Source organism: Vipera berus (assembly GCF_964194415.1).
Source record: "Vipera berus genome assembly, chromosome: 7".
Lineage (NCBI taxonomy): Eukaryota > Metazoa > Chordata > Lepidosauria > Squamata > Viperidae > Vipera > Vipera berus.
Window position 1 is genome coordinate 31,483,295 of NC_138209.1, and position 21,392 is coordinate 31,504,686.

General features: G+C 39.2%; 1 protein-coding gene across 2 annotated transcripts in view; it reads left to right on the plus strand.

The window, feature by feature from the left end:
- Positions 1–4,621: 4,621 nt before the first annotated feature.
- Positions 4,622–21,392, plus strand: part of CLGN (calmegin) — a 34,398-nt gene continuing 17,627 nt past the window's right edge. The window contains exons 1-4 of one of the 2 annotated variants that reach the window (XM_081332666.1): positions 4,622–4,678; positions 10,676–10,828; positions 11,460–11,533; positions 16,711–16,769. In XM_081332666.1, the coding sequence (XP_081188792.1) occupies positions 10,685–10,828; positions 11,460–11,533; positions 16,711–16,769 (277 nt within the window). In that variant the 5' untranslated portion in view covers positions 4,622–4,678; positions 10,676–10,684. Of the gene's footprint in view, positions 4,679–5,272; positions 5,321–10,675; positions 10,829–11,459; positions 11,534–16,710; positions 16,770–21,392 lie in introns of those variants that run through there. The other variant, XM_081332667.1, reaches the window with a different exon arrangement.

Here is a 21,392-nt window from a genome sequence, read left to right on the forward strand (position 1 = left end):
TATACTGTAAGTTTGATCTTTGAAACTTTTGCATTGCATTAAAGAATTAGAAAAATAATTAAAATTTATTTTCCAAGGTAAGGTTTGCTATTGCTTTTGGGTGTTTTCACTATGTGACTGGATGTACTACAGCAATAATGCAACCATTCATTCTTGTGAGATTTTTGTGTGTGCTAAGTCATAAATCCAATAACTTAGAATAGTTTCCCTATAACCAGACAGGAAAAATCAAAATAATTAAAAAGAAGGTTGCAAAATTAAGTATCTGTGGATTCGGTAATATTTTAAAATTAATTCTGAACATACAGCATTCTTTGTTTGTTTTGCAAACATATTGCATTGGAATGTACGGTAGTTTAGGATTTCAAAAGCCATCACCAACCTAAGCACAAGTGAATTGCCTAATATTGGATATTATTTGTGAAATTTCTTCCAAGCTTTGCCAGAGATGTAATTTGCTACACATTTTCCCATTGGTCATCAGCTGGTGAAGCTCTGGTGAATAGCATTTCAATCCAATGATCAGATTTATGGGATAAAATTGGACAAAAAGACCTATCTTTTAAATTGATTTGGAGATAATATAGTTTTGACTCTCTTGAATGCCGCCCCCTTTGAACTATTACCAAAAAGGAGTTAGAGCAGTATTTATTCAATCTCAATAATTTTAATATGTATGAACTTCAACTCTTGGAACTCCCCAACCCTGAGGAACTGTGAGAGTTGAATTTCATCAAACTATATACTATTAAATGTCTCACTCCCATAACTTTCAATTGTGCAAAACAGTACATTATAGGGCAAGAATGTTTGAACCAAGGTACCTCAATCCTATCTTATATAGAATGTGTCCAAAATCTGGGATCTATGATTCCCATGGAAATGAAATTTGACAAATTTTATAAAATATTTTATGACACAAAAATTATCCTAAAATAGTTTATGATATAATACAAAATGTCATGACATTTCCTGTCCTGATGTTTTGACTATGGTATACAGATTAACATGGGCTATTTTCAAGACAGATACATCTCTGAATGTATCTCAACTTTTCCACTGAAGGCAGCATGTTAGAAGTTCTTTCATTGTAGAAGCCATTGAGCACTCTGTTAAGAAAATATTACTGAAAGTATGACTCAATAGATCATGGGATGTCTAGTATACTACTAAAATTCCTGTCTCTGTCAAGGGCAAAACAGTGAATGATAGGGCAAAACATTTTCAATCAAATGGACTAACTTACAGAATGCAGCCAAAAATCCGGGACCCATAAACCGCCCCCCAGTTAAAATTTGTCAAATTTTATAAAACATTCTATGCTATAAAAATAATATAAGGAATTTTATGACACAGTACAGAATGTCATAAAACATTCTCTGTGGTCAACTTCTGATGTTTGACTATGTTATACTATTCAACATGGATTACTTTCAAGACACATCCATCTCTGAACAGCTCTCTGAATTTTTAAGGACTTTTCAAGTTCTTATAGTAGACGTTCTGCCATTGTTAAAGGCATTGAGGAATCTGTTAAGGAAATTTCTCTGAAACAAGGATCCAAGGGAATCACAAGTTGTCTAGTTTATCTTAAAGTTACTGAGGCTGGCACATGACACCAGTGAGACTAGCTAAAATGTTTAAAAACACTTCAAATGTTTGTTGGAAATGTAACCAAAGACCAGGTACTTATTATCATATCTGGTGTTCATGTCCTAAAGCAAAAAGGTTTTGGCTTAAGATACATTTATGGTTAGAGAAGATTATTAAAAAACAAATAGAATTTAAACCAGAATTGTTTCTCTTAGGAATGATAGGCCCCAACTATGATAAGGAGAGCAGATACTTAATGTTACATGTATTGACAGCAGCAAGAATTATGTATGCCCAATATTGGAAAAATGAAAAGTTACCGACTGAACAAGTATTAATTAAGAAAATATTGGATTGTGCAGAAATGGATAGATTAACTTTAGAGATTAAAGAGAAAGAGCATTTAGTTTATTATAGAACTTGGAATAAATTTTATCAATGGCTAAACGAGTTAGAGAGAAAGGAATGTGATATGCAATTGTGAATTTATTTGAGTAAGAATATCATACATTGAAAATTTAGTATTGTTTCTGATAATTTATTATACCTATCAGTGTTATTATTAGCTTTATTATCTTTATTTATGTATATTTTCCCAGCCATGCTGTTTGCCAAATATTGAATATTATTGGGGGAAACCCCAACCCTCACCCCCAACCTTTCCTTTATCCTATCCCAAACCCCCATTTGCCTACCCTCCTTTTTAACCCTATAAAAACTAATAAAAAAAATTTCAAAAAAAAGTTACTGAGACTGAGAAATCCTGAGATGTTAGGATTCTCGGTAAATTTCCACAAATCACACTTGATGTTTTTTAATATCCCCCCCAAAAAAACCCCTCAGGTTATTTTTATAGATTTAGGGATTTTAATAGAACAAACATTTTTAAAATATTTAAAGATCACTATTATCCAAAATATTAAGAATATTTTAATAAATTATATATACCAACATGGAAGAAATTAAATAAGGAAATGAAAAGTTAGGCTGAAAATATTTCAATATTTTAGGTTGATTTGAGCAATTACCACATACAATTCCATTTGTTTTGGGAGGGTCCTCGAAACAACGGATCCAAACTAAGATAAGATGATAAGATAAGCTTTATTGTCATTTTTTTCTGTGGGCACATTGGCACACATTAAAAATGAAATTTAGTTGCTTGGCCTCAAATGTGTATACATACATAAAACACATTTAAACATGCTATATACAACATATGTAATAACGTTCACCCTTACATATAAATAACATAAAATATTAATCATTGACCATCTTGAATACATTATGGAAAGAGAAAGTTTTAGATTTCACAAGGATACCACATAGGGTCCTCCCAGAAGGTAACAAGGAAAACAGGTTGTGAAGAGGATGTGTAGTGTCCCAGATAATCTTATGGACTCTGCCCAAGCAACGCTTCTGTGCTATGTCCTGGATGTAGGGAAGGGAACTGCCAATGATCTTTTCTGCCATCCTCACCATTCTCTGCACCACCTTCCTGTCTGAAGCAATGATGCTTCCAAACCAGACTGCAATGCTGTATGACAGGATACTCTCAATTGGCCCTCTGTAGAAAGTGGTACGGACAGGGGAAGGAAGATGTAACGCAGAAAATGCAGGTGCTCTGTGCCCACTACACCAGTGTCTTGCTGTTGAGCGAGCAAGCCAGCCTACTTGTTAAGTGCACATCCAGGAATTTGATGCTGGTTACCATCTTCACAGGTGAATCATTAATCATTTTGGCAAATGCAACTGAGTATATTATCCATTTTTATGGACTTTTTAGCCAACACAGATATTTTCTTGATCATAGATTTGTGTTACTTAGTTTCTTGACAGTATTTGTTAACCACAGTTTAATAAATATATACTTTAAAAAGTATCTTATCATGACACAGTAAAATATCCAGGCCGTACTAAATCCTTCAACATGCCAATTCTATCAGATCAAACTCTGTCTTGAAAATAACTGCTACCTTGAATATTGACTGTTAGAATTCTAGCTTTAGTATTAATATGATTGGAATATTATATGTTCAGATCTAGAACATCACTGAGATATTGTTGTTTGCTGTGTTCTTTTATTATTTGCTTGACTGCCTCTATTTCATGCTGGTGCTTGACCAAAGGAAAGATTGACTGAATGTAGAGCTCCCTTCATTTAGGTTTAATTTCTTCATTCAAAGAAATATTCCAGTTGCATATATTCATAACAAATGTTTCACAAACGAGATCAACTGAACTGAGCAAAAGTCATCTACCTTGATAATTATTATTATTATTATGAAGAAGAAGTTGTTGTTGTTGTAAGGGACCTTGGAGGTCATCTAGTCCAAACCCCTGCTAAGGCAGGAAACCCTATACCATTTCAGACAAATGGCTGTCCAGTTTCTTCTTAAAAACTTCCAGTGTTAGAGCATTCACCACTTCTGCAGGCAGGTTGTTCCACTGGTTAATTGTTCTAACTGTCAGGAAGTTTCTCCTTAGTTCTAGGTTGCTTCTCTCCTCGACTAGTTTCCATCCATTGCTTCTTGTCCTGCTTTCATGGTATATGGGTGGTATATGCGGGCTTGAAATTGAGTCTCCAAGTCCCAGTCTAACATATTAATCGCTGCATTGCATTCCCTTTTGCAGGAAGATGTATGCCTTTGATAAGAGAAATTAAAAAACGCATTTTAAAAATTCCAAATCGAAATCTGCCAGTTGAGTTTTCAACGGTCTATACTGGACCTAAACCGGCAACTGTGGTGCAAATGAAAATAATTTGGGGTGTTTTTTTTCCTATCAGTAGCAATAAAAGTTCCAACCTGATTGGACAGACCGCCCACGTTTAAGTTCTCAAAGAACGGCGGACCGATTCGGGGTTGGGTTAGTTTGCTAATGAGAACGAATCCCTTCGCCGTGATTGGCTTTAAAAATCTCTAAGCGTCCCGCTGTGATTGGTCGAGGCTGCCAGGCTAAGCACCTGCAACCCTGACGCCCGCCGGTTCGGACGCGTGGCGCACGCGCATTGGGATGCTAAGGTGATGCTCTGTGGAAGCCTCCGTGTTTCCAGCTGGGGAAACGGTGACTGGATTCGCGGGAGGTAACGGCTGTACTCTCTTAGGAACTCTGGGAGGGGCGTCCCGCGGGCGGTTCTGGGTTTTGGCGGCGGATGAGGTTGACCGAGCCAGCCACTGCAAGGCGGCAAGCGGACGCTGACCTCCCTTAAGCTCTCTGCGCGCGGAAGGGGTCGCCTCCGCCGTCCCTTTCCGCGTTCGGGCGCAGCCGTTACTCTGCCGTTACTCTGCCGTTACTCTGTGACCTGGATCAGTTTTTCCTCGCCCTCCGTTTCCCCGGCGTGAGGAGAGAGGTTGAGCATGAGAGAGCGAGGCTAGTCTCTCTCCTAGTCCGCCCCGTGGCTCCTCCGAAGGGATGCAGCGCCAGTCGCTTTTCTCTGGCGACCGGGCTGCCTCCGCGGAGAGTCGTTCCTCCTGGGGGCAGATGCAGAGATCAACAGCAATTAGCTTTCGTATCCGAGGAGAAGGAGCCCGGGTGGCAGCGGTTTGTTGCTGGCCCTGCAGCGGCTTCGGAGCCGCCACGATCAGAGGTCTTCATAATTACCTCTCTTAAGCGAAGCTGTGGCTAATTGTCCTTAATCGGCTCATTTCTGCTTGCTTGTTTACCATCATCGAGCAAACGTGGAATTGCTGTGATTCTAAACAAAGGGGGAGAAGCAAGCTCCTAGGTAGGAACACACCAAAACAAAACACATCCGAAATCTGTTAAGGAGGATCTAATTGCTCTTTAATGGTGCAATCAGTCTGCTTCAGTTTTGGAGGTTCAGAGAAACCTTAACATCCGTTAATAACCATTCTGTATTTCCCCCCCCCCCACTGCTTTCAGTTTCTTGCCGTAGACATTAGTATCTTACAATATTGTAATTCTTTTGATGCCTGCAGGTGTATATATTACTGAATTACTAAAACAAAATGAAACTTGTATACCATCCATGTCAATGGAATCAGGATCGCTGTTTTTTTTAGATAACTTATTTCTATCCAGTCTCCCTTTGTCTTTGTTGTTCACTGAGCCCAGCATAATGTGTACACATAGTTGGGCATTTGTTATCCTATGCTCATATTATTTTAAACAATTTTGTTTTAGCACAGGAATTTCAAAATATCTCAGATATGTGATTCTTGATATTTTCTGTGTTTTTTTCAAAAACAGGCAGTTGTTTTCAATTAAAACCTCAATAATAGAATAAGGCAAGTTAGTGTATAAAGCAAGTATCCCTAAAAGATAAGCGCATCATCTGTTAGCAGGTTAACAGTTGCTTTATTACTTTACTCTGGTCAAATAAGAAAGTTGTTAGACATGTATATATGAATAAAGAATGTGTATTTACAAATTAGGGACACGGTGGCTCAGTGGGTTAGGACGCTGAGCTTGTCGATCAGAAAGTCAGCAGTTTGGCGGGTCGAATCCCGAGTGCCGCGTAACAGAGTGAGTGCCTGTTACTTGTCCCAGCTTCTGCCAACCTAGCAGTTTGAAGGCACGTAAAAATGCAAGTAGAAAAATAGGGACCACTACGGTGGGAAAGGTAACAGCGTTCCATGCGTCTTTGGCGTCTAGTCATGCCAGCTACATGACACGGAGACGTCCTCGGACAAACGCTGGCGCTTCGGCTTTGAAATGGAGATGAGCACTGGCCCCTAGAGTCAGAAACGACTAGCACACATGTGCGGGGGAACCTTTACCTTTACCTTTATTTGCAAATTAATGTACTTTTTTATTTGAACAAAATAAAGACAAGGTGTACAGGTAGCCCTAACTTAATGACCACAGTTGGAACCAGAGTCTTGGCCTCTGAGCAAAGCAGTCATTAAGCAAGATGCCCATATGACTATTTCACCCAATGCACGCTGCCTGTTGCTATCATTAAATGATCTCACAGATTGTTAAGCAAAGAGAATCCCTTTCTATGCCTGTAGAAAGATGTAGGGCTCCGTGCTTGCTCAGATTTGGCTGCTGAAGTTCAGGCAGGCACAGAGCTGGGAGTCCTTTCCTATGTTTGCAGAGCTCTGCAAAGAGAGGGAGAAGGGTTTTTGGCTCTGGGCATGCTTGAATTTCAGCTGCTGAGTTCCAGGCAGGCATGGAGCTGTGTGTCCTTTTCTCCTGCCTTCATGGAGCTCCCTGCACAGGTGGAGAAAGGCATGCTTGAATTTTGGCTACTAAGATTCAGACAGGCACAAACAGCAGGGACCTCCAGCCCCCAGAAACAAGAGGGAGTCCTCTTGACAGGTAGCAGCAGTTTGCAACCTACCCTGCCAGTTTCCCCATTGAACTTCTGGGGAGGCCAGCAGGGAAGATTGTAAGTGGCAATCACATGATTGCAGAGCACTTGGCAACCAGTTATAAGTCCAAACAAATTTCCAAGCATCCAGATTGTGAACACATGACCAGGGGGAAGCACCTGACATTTTGTGACTTGGCAATGCTTTATAGGTGGTAAACCCCTTTCTGAGCCTTTCATAATTTCAACCAGTCATTAAGTGGTGGGTCGTTAAGCAAGGACTACACATATTGTAGTGCTGTTTTCAGAATTGCAAAGTAGTATTAGGATTTTGAATAGAACTATAAAAGATATAGAACTTTGGAGATTTATGATCTTCTAATCCAAGTATTTCTGCTTTAAAACTCTTTGGACCAATGTTATAGAGATTTTCAGGTAGAGCAAAATTCAGTAAAAAGAGTGGACTTGATAATGTTAAGAAAGCATGTATTTGGTTAATGTATTAATTAGATGACTAATTGCGATTATAGTAACCGTAAAATGAATTGGCTCCATGAAAAATGGAAGGTATTAGGAGCATCAGGATATTTTAAAAGCTTGTACTATAGATATGATGACTCAGGAATTCTGGGAGTTGAAGTCCATGAGTCATAAAAGAGCCGAGATTGCCTACCCCTGGATTAGACTATAATGATCTAGTCTTGGACTATTTTTGCAATGGATGAGAAAATAATGTTTACCCTTTCTTGGATTATCTTGATTCTCAAAATAGGAACCAGCAATAAGTAGAGGTTTATCTCCAAAAATATTCATATATATTCTGCTTATTTCTAAACAGGTCTGAATCATTTACTTTTTGAGTATTGTTAAGAAAATTATTTCTTCTATTTAATTGTTTATCTGCCTCAGAACTAATGCTGAGGGTAATCTAGAGATTGTCTTTTTCTAATTTCTTGCTAGTTTTTTGTACTTTTGCTTGAATGTGTCTAATATATTTATTTTGCATGGCTATTCTTTAAGGTACTATAAGTCTTGCTTCTTTCTTATTTGTTTTCCCATTTCCCATTCCAGAGTGCATATCTGATTGTATTAAAAATTTGGTGGAAAAAAACTTCAATATCTACAGTAAATATTGCCAAAAAAGATTTGATTCCCAAGATGTTTTCTGATCGGCATTCAGATTCTATACAGATTGATTCAGGTCTCTACCAGTGCTGTGACTTAGTATTTTACGTTATGAGAAAACTGATTATCTCAGTAGTTGTACCAAAAAAAAATATCTTATGCGAGATAAAATCTGGGTCGGTCACCAGGACCAGATATTTACTCTTCCGAGTTTTTGGACTCATGCTGGAGCCAATCTTCAGGGAATTTCTCTCTACTGAAATATGTGCTTTGGGCTGTTCTGTGAGTCGTACCTTCCTATTGGCTGATGGGTGTATTAATGGCTGGCGATTGGCTGTTGTTTCCTTGCACTGCCAAGCCCTCGGCTCCTAAGCATTTAATAAGCTGGTGGTAATTCACCACTCTTGTTAACTGACAAGAGGCAAATTTCCCAGGCTTCAATCATTTCCCTGGATATTTTTGTACCTGCATGGCCAAATTAGACCCACATTCAATATCTCTGTGGGCGCGCCGGATTTATGGAACCATCTTCCGGTCGAGCTCCGGATGGCGCCTGATCTCCGCTCATTCCGGCGTGATCTTAAAACCCACTTTTTTGAACAAGCTGGCCTGGCCTGATAGGCTGGGGTTGGGTTTTATAAATTGGTTTTAATTTTAATTTGTACTAATTTATTACGGGCATTGCTATTTAATTACTTTTAATAATTTTTAATTTTTGTATCTTGTTTTTATTATGTATTGCCCTGTTCACCGCCCTGAGTCCTTCGGGAGAAGGGCGGTATACAAATTAAATTAATAAATAATAATAAATAAATATCTGGGGGACATATATTTGCCTTCATTTGTGAAAAACTCTTATGTTCAAATTCTGAGTATTACTTGTCAAAGAAACAGTGTTTTCCTCCATTATAAGTTTGTCTGCAATCACTGACTGAGACATCTACCTGTTGCTGACACGCAAACAACCACTGTTGCACTGTTAGTTCTCGGTGACCAGTTGTTGGCAAGGAAGAGTAAGTGCTCATCGATTGTAGGTCTCTACAAATGCTGTTGATGCTGTAGATTCACAAGCCTGTTCCCTCCCATTAATTCTTGGTATATTTACATATTTGGAAAATAGAGCAGTCTGGTCAATCTGTCCTCATTTTAATTGTAGAAGCCATGGGCAATGGAAGGCTGACCATCTGGAATTATCTTACACTTGATTTAACTAGTAAATGTTACCCAAAAAGGGGGACTTTAATTTTTTATATGTACCTAGGTCTGTTTTTATTTTTACTTATGTTTTATTTCCTCTCTACCCCTCCTATAGGATTTATTTCTGAATATATTGAACAGTAAAATTAGTTCTAATGCTTTTTTTAAAAAAGATATTTTCCTTCCTTTTTAGTTTTATAGAGTTACCTTGTATGCACTTGGGTTATTTTTACTTCTACAGTTCAAATGTGGATGAATTGACCAGATTGCTCTTAAAATTGGACGTGACCTCCTTAAGAACTGCCTTGTTTAGCAACAGAAATTCTGATGACAATTGTGCTATACTACCTGTATATCCAAAGAAGCATGTACTGTTTCTTTTTGGTTTTCTAAATTATCCATCTTGCATCAGCAAAAATGTATCATGTTCCTTAGACTTATCTAAAGTCATATTGAACATCTGGCATCTCCCATGTAGTTCTATAAACTGCATTGAATGATCCTAAACATTATTTTCTTATATGTGAAATTAAGGATATTGTATTTAATCATTTAAATGCTCTTTAACATCTTTCTTAGATATTTCTTTGACTACTTCTAGTTTGTTGGCAATTCTTTAGATTTGCTGGCATAGTTTGATTAGAATCTTTGCAGATCCTTCTTCTGTAATTTGCTTGCCATATTACATCAATTCCTTTAGCATTCTGACTTGATAATGATCACATTGTGGACCATGTTCTAGTAGTAGAGGGTCTTATAAGTAGGAAGAATCTAAGGTACATTTGATGTTGACATCATTATTGTATAGAATTGCAGTGTACAGTACTCATTCCATTGTACCATTTCTGAACTCACCGTAGTTCATAGATCTTTGAAGAATTTCCTTATTTTTCCTTGTTTATTTTCATCCTCCATGTAATTATATATGTGTATATGTATGCATGTATGTATATATGTATATATATATGCATGCATGCATATGTAGACAAATTTAAGTATTTCATTGCCAGGCTGGCAGTGAATTAGATTCACATGCAATATTGTGTGATCAGTTGCAGGCACTCTAGTATGTGATATATATGGATGACATGTTAGAGTGCCTGCGGTTGATCACAGAATATTGCATGTGAATCTAATTCACGAAATGAGATATTTAGTTTATCTATGACAGTTAAACGTGGATACAATTAAAACTATTTTGAGAATAAGAATATTGGGGGTTTTTGTATTACGTTAGGAATAAGTATACAGTATAAGAAACTATAATTTTTCTAATTGGAACATAAAAAATTGGAGTTTGGGTTATGAATCACCTTTTTTCTTATGCCTATGTTCACATTGCAGCTTCAGCATCTAGATTAATCCAGTAAATTGGAAAGTTAAAAACAGAAAATCCCAGCAGTAGCTTTGTTTGGTTTATCTTAATCTTTAAATATCTGATTTTTTAAATAATGATGCATTTGTCATAATTTCATTTTACAGGTGGTCAGAATGCAACATCAGTGGGATTTATTATTTAGTCTCTTACTATTATGTTCAGTAAGTGCAGAATCTGAAGATCCGGAAGTTGAAGTAGAAAATTTTGACAAAAGTTCAGAAGACACTAACACTGAGACAGGCAGATCTTCCATGGAGGTAAAATTTTCATGTATAAACTAGATCTAATTCCTAGATTTTGGCAAATTTAACTTCTAAAATCTCAATGAACTGGTAAAAAGGTGTGCAGTGAATATATTTGGTACCTATTCAATATTTTTTTCTGAAAATAATTCAAACGATATATTGCTATTTCACATCTGCTTTTGCCTTGTGTAGTTTATGATGAAGGCTTATATGAAAGCTCATACATAATAGATGTGTTAGCTTCTGAAATATCAAAGAACTAATTTGCTCCATAAATTTAGGATACTTTAGTAATTAAACTTTTGATTTGCTTTGGAATATAAAGGTCAATTATAAATAAATTAGAAATGTAAAACTTAGATTGTGATTGTTTGAGTCGATAGTGGTAAATGCTACCCTTGTGCATATCTGAAAAACTAAATTATGCTCTAAAAACAATCTATCACTGTTGAACACCTTCCATGAATTTCTTTCTGATGGAAAAAAAAGCCAGAGAGAAACATGCTTTGTTGGTATTCTGTTGATAGCATGAACTTCTTGATTGATAATGCACAGATATTTAATTTTCTTTTAGCACTTTTAATGTATTCATTTGTAGGTGCTGATTCTGAGTTTTTAAATAATTTTTGTAAATATTTGGTAGGTTGTATACAAAACACCAGAGCCTATAGGAGAAGTGTACTTTACTGAAAACTTTGATGATGCAATATTGTCTGGGTAAGTGCTTCTCAACAAAAGCCATAAGTTATGAATATTTGCAGTTTAGATGGATAGTTTACAGCTTCTGCTTATTAGTTACATCTTGCTCACATGTTTTGGATCGAGTTTTTTATAAATAAAAATATGAAGATAAATGAAACTAGGATGCTTCTTAAGCCTATTCCCCAGTCTACTTGACTATAGCACAATTAAGTCTTGGCACCAATTTTTCCCCTTGGCAACATTACATTGTTCTCATCTCTGACAAGTTGTCATTAGCTGTGTTAATATAAAAATATTAAAACAAAAATAAAATAAAGAATGTGAATTTTTTTAATATTGTCCAAGGACAGCCTCCAGATCTATAAAAAACCCCCATTTGTTAACTTGGAAATAAAGTCAATTGACCAGTAATAAATGTTATCAAAGATAGGTTTGGAGTGAATTAAGGGGCACAGGCACATTCCCTTTCTGATACTAGCCAGCCTCCATTGCAGCCATTTCCCTTCCAGTGTTTGCCTTTCCCATCGTTTCTTAGTTCCACAAGTTTCTCATATCCATCATCTTCAATTTTAATGCACGTTTCTAAGGCAGAGAGGAAGGAGAGCTCTGTTATTTCATTTGAGGAAGTGATGGTCATTAATTCTACCGTATTTTCCGGCGTATAAGACGACTTTTTAACCCATGAAAATCTTCTCAAAAGTTGGGGGGTCGTCTTATATGCCCAGTCGTCTTATATGCCGGAAAATAGTACATAAATCAATCGAGCGTCCCCGTTCGTGCAAAGCAACTTCAAGCCTCTGTAGTCCAGTCCCCCCTCCAACGTGACTCTCCCTTCCCACCCCCAAGAGCCTCTAAGCCCCTTCCCCTCCCCCTTGCAAACGCCAGACCCCGGGAGCGGCAGGAAGCCCCTCCCCCTCACCCAAGCGGCATCTGAGCATAAGCAGAGCGTGCCCTGCTACCCGCTATCTCTCCCGGCAGTTGTCTTCTACCGCTGCAGGAGAACCCTGGGTAGAGGGGGCGGCATGTCGGGCCCGGCAGGCCCGACATTCAGCGGGGCCTCGAGACCACTCACCGGCGATCCGACAGACGCCCGCATCCGGCCTCGCAACCAGCCGCAGAAGCCCACGCCCGGCTTTCCTTCACCCCACCCGCACCTGGCTACCGGTTCCTGGGCCCCGGCCCCAGCCGCGGGCCAGCTCGCCAGCGACCAGGCTGACGGACTCCCGGCCGCCAGATGCTGCGCTTTGGGAGACGCTCCCCGGCGGGTTGGGGAGGGAGTGCCCGCCCGCCGCCAGGCCGTTCCAGGAACTTCTGGGGACTTCCGGCGGGCCTGGCGCCCCTCTCGCCCGCAGACCACGCAGCGGCCCTCACCAGCCGGCCTCGGCATGGCCGCCCCAAGCCCAGCTCTCCAGCGCGTCTTCCGAGCCCACCTGGCTGACTGCCTCCAGACGCGCGGCTGCTCCGTCTGCAAATGTGCTCTCAAATGGGTGGGTGGAAGGAAAAGCCCCTTTGGGCTTCAAAAGGGAGGCTTTGCACCATCTGCATCAGACGGGGCTGAATCGGGCTTGTGTCGGACACTTGGCAACTGGCATGTAAGTATTTTCTGGCGTATAAGACGAAAAATCTTGAAAATCTTCTCAAAAGTCGGGGGTCGTCTTATACGCCGGAAAATACGGTATTTTAAAATGCATCTCTACCATAAAATTCAGCAGCTCCTCTTTTCATCATTGCATTATCCAGAAGAAGAAGAAGATGATGATGATGATAATAATAATAAATTATACTTTTATTACTGTTTTCCTTATATTAGTTAATACACCCCACCCCTCCAATAACTAGTCAGTTTCATTTCTAATGCCCTAAAGCTCTTAAATAGCAGTCATGGTAGGCACTGCTTCCCTCTTCTTTGGAGACAGTTCTCTCTATGTGTTCCTTATATGTTTTTTTTAATTTTAGAGGGATTTAAGGGAAACAAAATTGTAAAAAAATGTGATCTTGGCAATATTCTCTATAATTATGCAACACAAGGAAAGAATGTATTAGATTTGATCATCTCTGAGGTGAAATTCATTACTTCATTAGAGATAAAGCAAAGAAAGTATCTCAAAATGAAGAAAGCAAAAGGGAAAAATAGCTGTTTTCTAGTATAATGAAAACAGAAGGGTGAAAAGCAAAATAGAGGATACTTGCCCAAAGAAGTACAATAAGAAACAGGAGACAAATCTAAATAATTGCAAAGAAATTCGTTATATAAAATGGGAAGGATAAGAGGTTTATTTTAAAAAAATTCAAAAATTAAGAAAAACTTTCATGCAAACATAGGCATAAGAAAGGAAAGGGAGAAAAATACATAAAGAGATGTTGAGAATATATGGAAAAACTATAGACTTATAAAATTCCTAGATTAATGATACATATGAAGGCTTGATCATTGAATTAGTGGCACACATTCTGGAACGTAAAGTTAAATAGGCCCTAGAAAATATTGCTAATCACAAAGCTGCAGAAATTGACGAAGCACCACCAAACTGTTTAGAAACGTAAAAGAAAATACCATTAAAGACCATGTATTTCATAAATATGTATGACAGTGGGCAAGGATCTATAAAACATCAGTTTGCCAAATACCCAAAAAGGGCAATACTAAAAATATTTAAACTATCAAAGAGTTGTACTTATTTCACATGCTAGTAGAGTTCAATATTTTGCAATAATACCAGAAATTCAATACAAGCTAGATTCAGAAGATGCAAGGGCACCTGAAATCATATCACTAATATCCGGTGATAATGGAAATTACAAGTATATTTTAAAAAACATTTTTGCGTTATTGGTTATTCAAAGTCTTTGGCTTCAGATTGTAGTATATTGTACTGGATTTACTCATCTGCCTATTAAAGAATTTATAAACTGATCGGAAACAATAGTTAAAACAGAATACAAATCAATAATTCAGATTTGGAAAAATAATGTACCAAACACCAATGTCTGCTAGGATGACCAGAATGATGAACATAAGCTCCTGAAAATGCCCACGGCACCAACTTTGTATAGTATTTAATGCAGGATTAGAAGAAATATGAATTAAAATTGCTAAGAGAAATATCTACAACCTACAAATACAGTATGTTACAATTTCAATAAGTAAAAGTGAAAAATCTTAAGGGATGTCTTGTTAAAGGTGGAAGAAAAGAGTGAATAAGGCAGTCTGCTGCTTGATATTAAAAATATATTTCATGAACAGACAATGTCAGCCCAATACAAATAGGTGGAAAAATTAAAGTAGTGCAGATTTTGTCTTTTTAGGAATAGTGATTGAAGCCATGAAGAAAAGGGGCTAGGACAAGACAAAATATTACAAGTGCAAAGACACTGACAAAGGTATGGTATCATCAGGATTTTGTTTTTTCCAGCTGAATATATGGCTGGAAAAGCTGGATCATCGGAAATGCCAAACAAGGAAAAATCCAGGGCTTTGAATTGTGAAGCTGGAGAAAATAGCAATATACTGGACCAAAGAAGAGCAAATCATCCAATTCTAGTTCACTGCTCATTGGAAGCACTAATAATGAATCTGAAGCTTAACTCTTTGGGGTACATAATTCCAAGCAATCTGAAATAATCTCACTAGATCAGACTCTGTTTCTGGAAAAAAATCAGGCAATTAAAAAAGAGATTAACAGACGACATTGTAGCTAGATACTGCCACTAGTGATGCAAGCATAGGTTTACAAGACAAACTTCTGCCAAAATTACAATTGAATTATGAAAAATTGGAAGCAACTGAACAATAATAAAACAACTATTAGAAGCATAAGCTCCTAAGGATTGTTGTATCACATTTGATTTAAACTGTTTTTGTTTATTAATTCGTTATTTTTTATTTATAAAATTTATCAACGATGATAAAACTAAATGGAGTAGTAATTTATACTGATAACTGATATTTAAAAAACATTTAAAATGAATTACTTATGAACTACCTACTTTCAGTTGTAATAAACATGTTTTCTTCCACTGTTATTTTAATAATTTAATAATGGAATAATAATATCAATTAAATCTATACCTTTTTGTAGAGTTATGACATGAAACTTTGAGTTATATAAATATAACTTTATTCTGAGCTATTCTTGCTCAAATTTAAACATGTAGTTTTACCATTTATATCAACAGTCATGAAAACTGCTATTTAGAAAAATACATTAGGAAAGTCCTAATGTAGAAAGCTGTAGAAATATTTTGTATTTCTTACCTCTCAGGGAAGAAACATTTGAATCCAAAAATAAGAAAAACTCCTATTTATAGGAGATGTACTATTCTCAGAATCCATAAGATAATTTATATACATTGATAAATAATATGGTATTAATTTAAGGAAAACTAGGCAAAGACAGGTAAAATTGAGCTTTTTGAGTGAGCCATAAGTTTCCATTTTAAAAATCAGCTTTAAATTTAGAAGAATACGATGGTTTTATTCTAGCACTATGCCAGGACCTGCATCTCTGTGAATGATTCTATTATTTCATGTTGATTATTTATAATTATATCTGATAATTAGTAATTATTTGGGGACATTTAAAAATCAGCCATGTCATATTTTATAGAACAAAATTGGGAAAAATGTAAAGAAACAAGTCATAGACTAGTTCTTAAGATTTCTATTTTTTTATAATTGCAGTTTGAATAGAAGCAGTTCAGGAATAGAAGGAATTAAAAAGCACTTGGTCTTTTGCCAATCCAGGAAAGTGAAACCTGTGACTTATATCTCCCCCTACTGTAGCTAGTTGGAATGGTTGTGGAAAATTTCTAAATTTTATTATTTTATCTTTAATGCATATTGCTGTTTTTATTGTTTTATGTGTTGAAATAAATAATTTTAATCATCTCTGAACACTAGTTATTGAGTGGTCAGAGAACAGTTTCAATTTAATTCTCAATATAGTTTTCACTTGTTACAGGTTTTTTTGTATTAAGGAGCAACATTTACTCCCTCTGCCCCCAATGTTGCCATCTGAATTGATATAAACTTTTCTAGCACCTCATTTCAAATTTACCCACATATAGGTCAGACCAAACTTTAAATGAGTGACAAGTGACAGTCTAAACCTCCTGGTAGATTAAAATAATTAACAACTATTCTGCTTCACAGGAATTGTATGACCTGGTTGTGCTATTGTTTTTTTAAACAGGTGGGTTTTATCTCAGACCAAAAAGGAGGATACAGATGAAAATATTGCAAAGTATGATGGTAAGGCATAAACTTAGTATTATTAATGAATTACTGCTTTGTGTAAGTTTATTTGGATATTTTCTTTCAGCTTCTAGCACTTCTCATGTATATTCTTTTTTATATTGTTAATTAAAATTCCATACAAATTGCACCATGGCAGATTGTACTTGTTGCACTTCTCCTAGTTTCAATCATTTTATCACAATAGTATATTTTTGGGCTTCTAAGAAGACAGTTTAAGATTAAAAGCAAAAGCAGTTCCTTCTGACAATGCATTTTGTCTCCACTCAGAAATTCCTTTACTGTATTTTAGCATGTCTCTTGAAATTCCAACATAAGAAAGCTATCCAAGTTACTCTTCTAATTTATTATTATTATTCCTATGTATGTTGCCTTTAATTAGTAAGATATCGACCAATTTCATTTGCAAATCCAGTGTGACATCTTTTTCCATATCATTCTTGTAATCTGGCATTTTAAAATCTATTTTTAAATCCATATTGAAATCAACCCCAGTCTCTATTTTGTCCAATAAAATCTGCACCTCTTCTGTAGCTTCTTTTAAATCTATTTTTGTAGTAGCAAACAAGAGTCATTTTTAGTGCATTTTCCCAAAATATCCTTGAATTCTTCCACAGTCAAATAATATTGCTGTATTGTATTAATACAGACATGTCAAACACAAGGCCCACGGACTGGATCCGGCCCACGAAGTGGTTTTATGTGGCCCGTGAACCCATCCTGGAAACAGTGAGGGAACGGCCCCCGGGAGCCAATGTACAATTTTGTGGTGGCCATCTATGCTGAAACGCATTCAGTCTTAGCTCCACAAGGGCATCTGGAAACAGCGAGGGACCATCCCCTGCCACGTCACCCTTTGTGAGGAATGAAGAAACGCACCATCGCTTAGAAGTGACCAGCAAATGGCATTCGCCTAGTTCACATATCTGGCTTGATGGGCTCCAGGGGAGGGGTTTTGGCAGGCAGCGGGGCATTCTCCTCACAGTGCCGAGAGGCTGAGCCGGATGACACAAATCCAAAAAGAAGCGCGACACTGCCCAGCCCCCAGCCTGCCCGGTTTCGGCAGGTAGTGGGGTGCTCTACTCAGAGCACCGAGAGGCTGAGCTGGGTGGCACTAATCCAAAAAGAAGCACGACGCTGCCCAGCCCCCAGCCTGCCTGGTTTGGGAAGGCAGCGGGGTACTCTCTTCACAGCGCCGAGAAGCTGAACCGGGCGGCACGAATCCAAAAAGAAGCGTGACGCCACCCAGCTCCCAGCTGTCCAGTTTTGGCAGGCAGTGGGGCACTCTCCTCACAGCGCCAAGAGTTGAGCTGGGTGGTGTGAATCTGATGAGAAGTGCAATGCTGCCTAGCCCCCAGCCTGCTCAGCTTCAGCAGGCAGCAAGGTGCAAAGCTAGCGAGCTTCACACCACCCGGCTCAGCCTCTTGGCACTGTGAGGAGAGCGCCCCGCTGCCTGCCGAAATCGGGCAGGCTGGGCGGCATCGCACTTCTTTTTGGATTCGCGCCGCCCAGCTCAGCCTCTTGGTGCTGTGAGAAAAACACCCTGCTGCCTGCCGAAACAGGGCAGGCTGGGTGGCGTCGCGCTTCTTTTTACATTTGCACCACCCAGCTCAGCCTCTTGGCGCACTGTGGAGAGTGCCCTGGTGCCTGCCGAAATCGGGCAGGCTGGGGGCTGGGCGTCATGTTTCTTTGTGCCACCTGGCTCAGCCTCTTGGTGCTGTGAGGAGAGCGCCTTGCTGCCTACCGAAACCGGACAGGCTGGGGGCTGGGTGGCATTGCATAGGTAACGGTGACTCTCACACTGCTCATGGCATCCCCTCCCCCAGAGCCCACCAAGCCAGATATGTGAAGTAGGCGAGGGCCATGTGCTGGCCATTTCCAGGCGATGGTGCATTTCTTCATTCCTCACGAAGGGTGACACCTCCCCAGCTGCGTTTCTTGCCTGTTTTTCTCCCTTCCTCATCTCAAATATTTTCCCAGCACTCTGTTCTTAGAAAGGAAGGAAGGAGAGGGAGGGTCTGAGTGAAGTCCTGCCTTAGTCCTGCCCTGCTGCCCTTTCACCATCCCCTTGCCCCCTCCTCCTGGCCTATCCTGGAGGTCTCCCATCCTATTGCTAAGGAAGCTTTGGATACAAAGCCCGGTCTCCTCCCTTGGAGAGGGAATAGGCCTCCCTCTGATTTTGCCCTTGTACCCATCATGAGCAACCTGACTAAGGAGAGCAAGCACAGCAGCAGCAGCCTTGAGGAGGAGGTAAGTGCAGCTGGGTGCCCCCTTGGGGAAGTGGGGCTGGGCTTGGTGCTGTGGGTGCTCGAGAGCCGGGCTGGGTGTTTGACCTCTGCTGCCCATGGCTCTGGGCAGCCTGGGCCACCATCCAGGCCCCCCCCGGGCATGGCCTGAGAGGAACAGTGAGGCTCCTCCAGTGGACCATGCCTTGGCACTTGCCATGATCCCACCCCCTTCTGCCAGAGAGATTTGTCCCACTCCTGCCCAGGCCCCCATAGGCACTCTTGATGCGAACGATGTAGAGCTGGCCATGCCCACCCAGTAGGCCACACCCACTCCAGCCATGCCCACCCAGTAGGCCATGCCCACCCTGGCAACACCCACCGGCCCCCCAAGAGCAACCGCAATGCTGATCCTGCCCTCAGTGAAATTGAGTTTGACACCCCTGTATTAATAGATTCCCTCTCTTTTAATTATAATCTTTAGCTCTGTCTGGTTTCCTATAGTCAACCTTCAAAGTTCCCTCTAACTATATATATATATATATTGAATCAACACTTTCCCATGGGTGGATTTTTTATAATTACTTTCAAAATCTTCATACGTATTTTTGTAAAAAGTTGAACAACCCATAGGAAATAGTCTTTTGATTCATCTATCCCATTATATGAGCCTTGGTGGAGCAGTGGGCTAATGCCTCCTTAAGTAACACCAGCTGCCTGCAATTAGTGCACGTTCGAGTCCCACCAGGCTCAAGGTTGACTCAGCCTTCCATCCTTCCGAGGTAGGTAAAATGAGGACCCAGATTGTTGGGGGCAATTAAGCTGACTTTGTAATAATGCCGCTTGGGGGGGTGTGTGAAAGCCCTAATAAGCAGGCATATACATAGAATGAAGGCTACTGCTAAGCTTGTAAGCCGCCCTGAGTCTTCGGAGAAGGGCGGGATATAAATGGAATTAAAATAAAATAATCTGTTCATAACTTTTCAAAATCAACGTTCTAATCACTCTTTGGCTGTTGATTCATTTTTTTAAAAGTCCTTAAACATGCAGGAAAACTTTTTCATCAAGGATAGAAGGAAATGCACCTGGTTGTAATGAAACCTGCCTTTTCTCAAGTTTCTTAACTTCTAAAAAACCATTAACAAGCAGTTTCCTAAGGTGATTAAGAGAGGAAGGATGTGAACTCAGTGTTCCTTTAAAGATGCTGATGTGTGACTTAGGTGAGATCTTTCCACCCACCCCCCAGAGCACTAAAACCCACTGAAGACTGCTGTCTTATGGTTTCCTCCTGGGGACCCTCTGTATGGAGCACTTGTGGATAATCCCAGCCTGCCCTTGCTCCAAAGAAGAATTCTGAGGAACCAATTCTTTCACCAACTCCTCTTTCTACTGCAGCCATTGGCTTTGCTCTCTGCAGAGCTATCTTAAGTCTACCATTGCTTCTCCAGAAATAGAAAATGGTACTTGGTTATGATGAGCTAAGAAAAGTATGGCAGAAGAGAGTGAGTGGGCTGCATTTAGGGTAAGTGGGTTTGACATCGTTATATGATTTCCCCCCTTCCAGTTCTCACTTTTCATACCGGGGAACAAGGTTCCAGGTTATTTAGAATCCAAGAATTGCTGCTCTTTAATGCCAGGTTTGTTTATAGTAAAACTTTACTCATCCATGATTTGATTATGGATGAGAGGGCTGATCTGGCCTCTACAGTCAAAACCTGGGCAGCAGAAGAGGAGGACAAAGACTCTTTTTCATAAACGTACCCATCCAGATTTCAAATTAACATCAGGGTGAGGGGTTCTTTTAGTCATATGTGAGATTCTGTTGGCATTAAGAATCATTACTGAACTCAATACCTTATTTTTAAATTGGGACTAGAAGGACTAGTTGGGCTGACTGCTTATGTACTGTTCCCCCAAGTTCACAGTGGCATTCCTGCCAAGACTGCTCAATCTGATTGCTAAGGTGACAATAGATTTATTCTAACTGGAAGTATTGGGAGTCTTAATCTTTCCTCCCCTTGGTTGGGTATCTGAAACAGCCCTAAGTTCATGGCTGCCATGGCAATAATGGACTTGATCCAATTTACTTACGGTCTGGCACATTTGGGAGATCATACACAAGATCTGGCTTTTGTCTTTGTACAAATGTAACTTAATCTGAATATAAGAGACATTGAACTTTGGCCCTAATCATGGACAGATTTGTGAGCAACCTTATACTTATTTTGATTCTGGAAAGCTTTGATGACTTAACTGTTCCATTTTACAGAGAAGAAAAGTACTCTTTGGCTGGTGGGTTGTTGGCAGATAGTATTTGTATTCATTGGTGCTTATTTTTTACTTTTATACTAGCTAGTTAGCTAGCTAGAGATAATAATAGCATGCAGAGGTATAT